This window comes from Artemia franciscana, chromosome 5 (genome assembly GCF_032884065.1).
Source record: "Artemia franciscana chromosome 5, ASM3288406v1, whole genome shotgun sequence".
NCBI lineage: Eukaryota > Metazoa > Arthropoda > Branchiopoda > Anostraca > Artemiidae > Artemia > Artemia franciscana.
Genome location: NC_088867.1, coordinates 42,373,995 through 42,383,418, shown reverse-complemented (window position 1 = coordinate 42,383,418; position 9,424 = coordinate 42,373,995). Strand labels below are relative to the sequence as shown.

At 35.6% G+C, this 9,424-nt stretch overlaps 1 protein-coding gene across 1 annotated transcript in view; it reads right to left on the bottom strand.

Annotated features, from left to right (window-relative positions):
- Nucleotides 1-516: 516 nt before the first annotated feature.
- Nucleotides 517-9,424, bottom strand: part of LOC136027437 (large ribosomal subunit protein uL4m-like) — a 44,244-nt gene continuing 35,336 nt past the window's right edge. The window contains exons 7-8 of the mRNA XM_065704713.1: nt 2,693-2,766; nt 517-669 (exon numbers count right to left, since the gene is read on the bottom strand). Of these exons, the coding sequence (XP_065560785.1) occupies nt 551-669; nt 2,693-2,766 (193 nt within the window). The 3' untranslated portion in view covers nt 517-550. The remainder of the gene's footprint in view (nt 670-2,692; nt 2,767-9,424) is intronic.

Sequence of the window (9,424 nt, the reverse complement as noted above, 5' to 3'; positions counted from 1 at the left end):
TTGACGGTGAAAAATTTTCTGAAAAGTATTTAAATCTATCCGAGCGAAATTGGCTTTAAGAAAATGTTTAGTATTTGAAGCAAAGAAAGTTTTGTGCCATTTAAGAGTTGATTGAGGGATTTGACACTAAAACCTTAAAAAAATTTCCAGGGCACATTAGGATAAACTCTTAAAGGTCCAGGGCACATTGGCTAAAACCTAAAAGAGGCCGAGGACACTTTGGCTTTTGAAAAGCTCATATCTTACAACATTAAATTTAGCACTTACCAGCAGAAGCGTTCAAAGAGGGAGGAGCAACCGGGTCAGCTGCCCCGGGCACTACAGTTGAGAGGTGGCTGGGGGGTTCCCTACTTTGATCAAATTTTTCAATCTGATTCGGCTTTTTTGCTTACATTTGAGTCGCGAGGAGGGCACTGTACCTAATCTTTCTTAAGGTGCCACCAATTCTAGGAATCCCTCTGCTTTTTGCAAAGAACATACGATTTTCATCTCTTGCCTAGGAAAATAAACGTGTAATAAAAGAAGAAACTAGCGCTTTATTAAGATACATCTAAACATTTGGCATATTTGTCCTATTCAAGTGATACAACATTCTTTCTTCGATTCTTTTCACGGCGTCTACTGTTAGTACCAAAGTTGTATGCTTTAACATGCTGTAGACATTCAAACCTGACAAAGGATTGACACAATTAATGTGAAAGGAGTCTCAAGTATGTATAAAAAGAAACGTGGTTAGAGCACTCGACTAATTCTGTTTCTTTTATATTTAGCCTATAGTTCGTTTACTTTACTAAAACAAACACAATAGATGGAATAAACAAACATGGGAAAACTAAACTATACACAAAAAAAACGAGAAAAAACATAAACACTGCACAAAAGAATGAATAAAACAAATGAAACAGACACTTTTTTTATGTTTTTCTAAATTTTTTTATGTTTGAGCTAGTTTTACGTAATTTTTTTATTATTTAAACCGTTTTATTTTTTTATGCCATTTTTTTGTTCTTCCCAAATTATTAGTATATTTTTTTTTACGAAATACGAATTTGAGCCATCTGCGCTTGTGACAGTTGGTTCTTGAAAATAAGTAACTCATCTTATTTACATGTTATAGAACAGGAAAGTAAAGAGCGGCGGTAGAAACTAAATGAGTAGAAACTATCGTACATATCGGACTGCTCCTCTCTGCTCGCCATGCTAAAGTTCACTCTAAACTTTTGAGAAAGCAATACACATTTTTGATCATGCACTCTTTACAGCAACTTTTTAGAATGAGTGAACTGATTGTAGAGCATTTTCTTTGGAACATAGGTCTTAAAGTAATAAATTAAAATTGAATTCTGCCAGAAACAAATTTTAAGCCAAAAAGTCAAGTTTTTAAAGGAGATTGGGGCTCATAAGACAAATCTTTTTCCCAGGATACCCCAGGACAACCTCCCCCTTGTTGGATAAGCAAAAAAAAAATTTTATGCATGCTGACCAATGGTCGGCGTTGCGCAGGTACTGATCTCCTAATTCGGGAGTGAAATGCGCGGTTGGGGCCAAATCATCCGACGCTTCCCGTTCCATTCCCTCAGATCTCTCCAGGTACCCATTTAGTGCTGGGTCGACCCTGGATGAGCTTACAGAGTCAAACCACTAACACCCGTTCCAAACCAAATAACCAGCGACACCAGGACTAGAACTCCTGTTCTCAGGATTTAAGATATGAGGATAATATTTTACTTTAGACTCAAAACCGGTTAAGCGTGAGAGAACATCTTAACATCCATGCTGGTTAAACCGCCCTGCCCTCTCTATCCATGTTGTTTTTAACAATGTATGGTTACTTAAAAGATATAGGTCTAGATTTGCGCCTTTTGAAGCTTCAGGCATCCCTCCCCCCATTAGAAGACCCACTGATAACCACTTCCTAAAAGTGGATGGCCCAGTGTCAAATATCTACGTACATAAATTTATACAGTCCAAAATGAACCAACTTGGTCAAATGAAGCCAATCACAGCCTATGAATCTCCGAAGCTTTTTGCCAAGTTTCTCTTTTACTATCTTTACCTGCTCAGGTTATCTCATAGTTTTTGTTGAATAATGTATTCGTCCTAAAGGTGTCACAATTATTGTTTTACAGGTTAAAATACTCAAAAACGGTATTTCACTGCGGTATAATCTTTTTAGTTGCTTCAAATTTATGATAATTGAGATTAAAAAAAAGGATAATAAGTTGTCAGCAAGGGCTTCCAGAAAGTGGCAGTACATAGTGGCGGTAGTTCCTTATTTCTAGAGAAAAATTGTGACTATTTTCTTAAAGCAGCTAAATTAATTTGTAATGAAACATTTTGACACAGGTTCTGTATCTAAATATATTTCCAAGGAATAGTATTTTTTTCAATTTTGGGCGGAAAAGAAGAGCAAATTAGACACCAAACACTTCCAAATCTTTGAGAAAAGAGCTTAACGCTTTCAACCTTGCACTTTCGACACTTAAAGTAAGCTGTGTTTGATTACACTTATGATTTATGTTTGCGACTTACGAGTGTATCATTTTCGGGGTAAACGCTACCTCCTTGAAAATTCTATATGAGAAGATTTACTTATGTCAGGTAGAAAAGCAAAATAAAAGAAAAACAAACATAAAAAAATACAGACGAGACTACTTACCATAAATTGGTAAGAGTAATAAACTCTACTTACCGTAAACTGGCATAAGATTGTAGTGTGGGATTTTGTCGGTAACGAGAGATATGCGCTCTGGCATAAAGTCGGTGCTAAAATGGAAAATACAAAAAGTTTAACATTTTCAGATGAAGAAGAAGAACAGAGTAAAATAAAAGACGGTTGACGCAAATTTAAATCTGAAATCGCAGTAAAGAACCATGATGAAACGTTCCCAGTGAAAGTTTTGATATATTATTATATGCTCTCTTGCAGTTTTCATATATAAATGAATGATGAACGTTTTTGCTATTACTCCATAGCTGAGATTCAATTCTATTCATCTACCAAGCTACATTTTTCAAGTTTGGTATACATGGTTGTATAAATTAATAATACGTGGAAAAGAGGTTGAAAATCGTGGTAAAAAGGACAGTTTTCCAATTTTCCAAGTTTAGATCCTTTTCAGAAGCAACGCTATAGCGTTGCCTATAGTAAAGGCCATACGGCTCCATTGTTTTATTATTATCATTTTTTTTTCAGAGATACTTCATATGGAAGTAACTTCGGAGGAGGCTCATTTAATTAGAAGTCGAAATTTCCAGTGCCCTTTTTAAGAGTCAAAAGTGATTGGAGCGCAACTTGCCCCCCTCGCCCTTTTTTCCCCTATTCAAACCAATAAAAATATTGAAACGGCCATTTTGTTAAAAAAGAAGTTCAAAGGTCAAATAACAAAAACTGATGTGTCGACACAGCCTCCCAGGATCCGGGGGCAGGCGTTGTTAGTTATGCCCTGGGGCATATATGGTTCTTATGAATGGGATACTCGTATAAACTTCAGAGAGGGTTCATTTGAGTAGAAATTAAAAGTTCTAGTTCCGCTCTTCAGAGTTAAAAGAGATCAACGGGGAACTAGCCCCCCCAGGGCATAAGGCATCAATGTTTTTTTCTTGAGGCCCTTTCCATGGAACGGGTGGTCGTATAAACTTAGGAGGGGACTTATTAAATTGGAAATCGGAAGTTCTAGTGCCCTTTTAAGGGTCAAAAGTTATCGGAGGATATCTAGCCAAATGCCCCATACCCTTCCCCAAATGCATCCGATAAAAATGTTCAGATTACCATATTGTTAAAAATAGTTCAAAATAAGATAAAAACAACTCCACGGTCGACACAACCCCCTGGTCCCAGGGGCAGGCATTGTAAGTTATGCCCTGGGGCATATATGGTTCTTATGGATGGGGCTATATAAATTTTAAAGGGGGTTCATTCAAGTGAAAATTAAAATTCTAGTTCACTTTTTGAGAGTAAAAAAGATTGGAGGAAACTAGCCCCCCCCCTCCACCGTTCCACCTTTTTTCCCCAAACCAGTCTGATAAAATATTTACATAGTTATTTTGTTAAAAACAGTTCGAAAGTCAGATAACAAAAATACTGGGGTCAACACAACCCCCACAGCCCTGGGGCAACTGTTCTAAGTTATGCCCCGGGGGCATATAAGTTTTTATGTATGGGGTGGTCATATAAGCTTCAGCAGTGACTCATTTGATTGGAAACTAAAAGTTCTAGTTATCTTTTCATAAGTCAGAATCAGAAGTGATCGGAGGACACACACCTTCCTTCACACACCCTCTTTCCTCAAATGCATCCAGTCAAAATTTTGAGATAGCCAATTTGTTTGAAATAGTCCGACGATCAGATAACAAAACTTTGGGGTAAACATCTCCCTGCCACCGATCCCAGGCAAAGGGTTGTTTATGCCCTGGGGGCAAATAGAGTTTTTTATGAAAAAAGGTGGTCGTAGAAACTTCGGAGGGAACTCAAATGGTTAGAAATTGAAAGTTAGAAATTTCGTATTTATGAGGCAGAAGTGATCCGATGGCAACCCCAACCCTCTTTTCCCCAAATATGTCCGATCAAATTTTTCATATAACCATTTTGTTCAAAATAGACCAAAGTTCATACACCAAAAACTCCAGGGATAACATAACCCCCCAGAACTCGGGGGCGAGGGTTTTAAATAATTACGCCCCAGGAGCATAAGGTTTTTATGGAAAAGATGGTCGTATAAACTCCAGAGGGGGCTCCTTCAATTGCAAAGTGGAATTCTAGTGCCCTTATTAAGATTCAACAGTGATCGGAGGGCAACTAGCCATCCCAAAGCCTTTTTTCCCAAATGCATCCGATCAAAATTTGATATAGCCATTTTTTCCAAATACTTTAAAGGTCATATAACTAAAAATTCGGAGCGACACAACCCCCAGAGTCCGGGGGCAATTGTTTCAAGTTATTCCCCAGGGGCATATAAGGTCTAATGTAAGGGGTGGTCGTAAAAACTTCAGAGATAGCTCATTTGAGGAAATTGAAAGGCCTAGTCACCTTTTAAGAATCATCAAAAGTTATCGGAGGGCATCCTCCCTCCCCCACGCCCTCTTTTTCCAAAACGTATCTGATCAAAACTTTGAAATAGTCCAACGATCAGATGTGAAACTAATCGGGTTCAACATACCCGCCTCCAGCCCGGGGAAAGGGTTTTAACTTATGCCCAGGGGGTAACAGGTTTTTTTTTATAGAAGATGTGGTCGTATATACTTCAGAGGGGAGACAAATGGTAAGAAATTGAAAGTTCTAGTTTCCTTTTTTTTCAGTTTATTTATTAAGAAAAGAGAGCATGTTTGATTCTGTATCTCCTGGATGCATTGCCAGATGTGCACTAACATTAGTGAAAACAGGGCCATCTATGGAATGTTGTACACTGTTATCCCCGTCCACCCCTAGCATCCAAACCAACATCCAAATATCCTCCCATTTGCAGCGTAAATAGGAGGATAGCTCTATATACTGATTGTGAGTGGTGGTGTCTGATTCCCCCCCCCCCCAGCCACGGGGAAATGACTCTGAGTTACTGAACTTACTTATTGTTACTTGATACTTTGTTTACTTTGATACTTGGATTTATTTATTTATTTGGTAACTTCGGTGTACGGTGCAAGGGCTGTGAGTTATCCTAAGTTGTTTATTGTTACTTTGATACCTTGTTTACTTAGATGTTTTCTTTACTTTGCCATTTTTTTTACTTTGGCATTGTTACTTTGATACTAGTTTTGATACTTTGATGAAAGTTTGAATTTGAAAAAAAATGACTTTGAATTATGTAATTTTTTCAAAATTTGAAACTTTTTGCAATCAAAAACAAACAAAAATTAATTAAAAAAAAAGCTTTTCGAAAAAGAAACGATTAATGCTTAAATTGAATATGCAAATAAAGATCAAAACAAAAAAAAATTTTGCTACTAAATTATAAATGAAACCCAAAACGAACAAGAAGTAAAGAAACAATCAATGCAAACAAACATACAATAGATGCTAGTATAAATGAATAAATAAATCTTAAAACGAGGGGAACTTAAATTGAATATATACAAATTAAGCTTGAAAAGAGCAAAAATCACTAAAAACAAGAGTTTGGGTATCGCATCCTTCTCTTGCAGTAAAAGTCTAAAGCATACTATTCTAAAAACCTGCTACTATTGGCGCTTTTCTGAGAACGAATTATTTTAAAACTATTTTCTTTTGTACTTAATATTGGAAATTAACATTAAAAATACACTCAAATTTTGAACTGGTGAGCTTTCAGCAATTAATATCACTATACATTAAATATTTACTTGAATTTTATTGGTTCTTTCCAAGACTATTCAAGACAAATATAGTTTCACTACGAACAGAGTTTGGATACAACCCCCTTCCTTCCTTAACTGTAAAAACTTTTAGCTTACTGCGTCATTGGCGCTTCACTGAAAACGAATTGTATTACAAATATTTTCTTTTCCAGTTATTAAAGCACTGGAAATGAAAATAAAAATTACAGTGAAATAAAATCTTGAGCTGATGATCTTTCAACAATTAATATCATTACATATCAAATATTTGACTTTATTTTATTTTTTCTTTCCAAGATTCTTTAAGACACATTTAGTTTTCAGAAAAGCGCCAATGACGCAGTAGGTTTTAAACTTTTCGGTGAGAGAAGGAGGCAATACCCAAACTATTGCTTGTAATAATTTTTTTTCGTTTCAAGCTTCAATTGCATATTCAATTGAAGTTCCACTCGTTTTAAGATTTATTTATTCATTTATGTTAGTATCTATTGTAAGTTTGTTTGCATTGATTGTTTATTTAATTCCTGTTCGTTTTAGTTTCATTTATACTTCAGTAGCAATTTATTTTTTCATTTTAAGCTTTATTTGTGCATTCAATTTAAGCATTAATCTTTATAAGATTTATTTATTAATTTATATTGGTACTTGTTTTTTTGTTATGATTGTTTAACCGGTATTTGTATCTGCTGATCTTAAGTTTAATACGGCCTTTACTTTTCTTAAAAATTTCTTTTTCGGGAAGTTTTTTTAAGTAATCATATAAAAAAGTTTGAATAGTATCATAATTGTGTATCGGTGAATGGATTGATTTGGGACTGGTGAATCCAAATACGTAAGCTCCATGTTCTTTGGGTACAAGTTACAGATACAGATTTGCCACAAAATCGCTTATTTCATAGGTTACATATAATCGAAATCGAAATAAAATCGACGCCCGCCTAAATCCAATTTTTTTAAACCCCCATCTTCTTGCACTTTCCCCTTTTTGGCCCATTTTTACAGCGACTGATGTGAAATATATCCGATCAATGTATTTTTAAATATGCCAAGTTTTGATTGAAATTGCCACTTTGGATTAGAAATAATCGTGTTGTGAAAAAATATAATCTCACAGAACCAGTTCAGCGGATATCGGCGTGATCAGTTGGCGGCGGGCTTGGATGCTAATCATAGTTAATACCTTGCTATGGTGTAATTTAGTTTGTAGTGCCTCATGTGTTGTATGTATTTATTTAATGTGGATTTATTGGTTTATGTATTTAGGCTAATATAGATTTGCTGTTATTTCTTGCTTTCTTGTTTGTTTTCTTTTTGTCCTTTTCTTATTATTTTATACTCCATTTAAGACAATTTTTTTGTCCTACAAATGGGAAATAAATTTATCATCATCATACCTTAAGCTCAAATACAAATAGCTATGGAAGAAGGCCTAGCTCTCCAATCAGCGAGTTTTCTGGTATTTGAGATTTTGACTTTCTTTGGCATCATGGTATCGAAAAAGGAAATTAAGCAGATTTTTAATACGCTATATGTAACTGTCCCTTCTACATGAGGAGGTGCCTGAGCTCGGTGTTTCGAAGTTTTGACATCGTCTTATCTGCCGGAGTATGGCAAAATTCTACATGAGGAGGTGCCTGAGCTCGGTGTTTCGAAGTTTTGACATCGTCTTATCTGCCGGAGTATGGCAAAATTCTACATGAGGAGGTGCCTGAGCTCGGTGTTTCGAAGTTTTGACCATTTCATCGTCTTATCTTACGTTTTCGTTCTACTTGATAAATTTTTTTGTTATTATAGGAATGTGAAATGGGAATAAAAACTTTGCAAAGAGCCATAATACCAAATAATTCTTGTTGAAATTAATTTCCATATTGCACTGTTTTTGACAGTTAAATAAGGTTAAACTAAATATGTTTTTAACGTTGATTGCGCTCATACATGGAAGATTTCAATTAATTATCAAATCATTACCAAATGAATATTAAGTAAGTTTAATATTAATTAACGAAATAAAGTTTATTAATTATAGAATTATTGAATCATTAATTAAATAAATTAATGATTACAATTTTGAGCATTTAAATTACTGTCATCTATTATATGCCAGCAAATACCAGAAGTACGCGCTGATACTATTATCAACATAGCCAGAGCTTAAAGATCAAACCAATTGACCAGGAGTATGGCAGTAGCTCTACAATAGCTGGAAAAAAGGGTTCGGTTTCCTCGTTAAAATAAATTCAACCATAATATTTAAACACTGTACTTCCTGTTACTATGCTTAATCTTATCGTAAACGACATAGTTCGGTAAGTGACGGCCACAACTATGCTTGGACTGTATAACTTATTATACCTTTTTTAGAGGGAGTACTGGCTGAAGTACACTTGTATCAAGCATTCCATTCTTCTTTTATTTTATTTTTTTGCGAGACTTGTGGGACAGAAAAAAAATCCTAATTTATGATACAGCTTGTTCCCATTTCTCCAACAAGGAATTTTAGCTGTAGAAAGCAATTCAAAGTCTTGTCAGCAAGCAAATCAGCTGTACTCTGCAGCAACGACATCTTCGTTTTTTATCCCGTTAGTGATAATTATTATTATCACTATTATTCTCACTTCCTTGACCCCGCTACTAAATAGCCTCAGGCAATAGACTTAGATGGGGCTTCTGGGATTATCCACGACTGCTTACTATAAATAGACTTCTTTAATATTTCAAAGATAGTTAATTGTGCTAGATTAATGGCGGTTTCGGTGAGTTTCAAGATCTACAATTACTTATAACGGGGATTTTAAGTACAGGTGGAGGAGGAAGGCCCCTCTGACGTACACCGTGAATGTCTCACCGGCGTGCGGACGTGTTCTGACATTTACACACCTTCTTTCAGCAATGGGAAAATTTGTTCGGCATCGCCAACCACCAAATTGGAGTATCCGATCCTAGAGGGACAAGTGTCAAGAGCACATGATCCAGTTCTATGGGTAATGACCTAAATTAGGGAAAGAGAAGTGTGTTTTGCCGCTCCCCTGACATATTAGCCATAAAACTCCTTCTCCATTATATATTAATAAAAAAAATGGATAAAAACAAAATAAGAACTTGTACAACCACG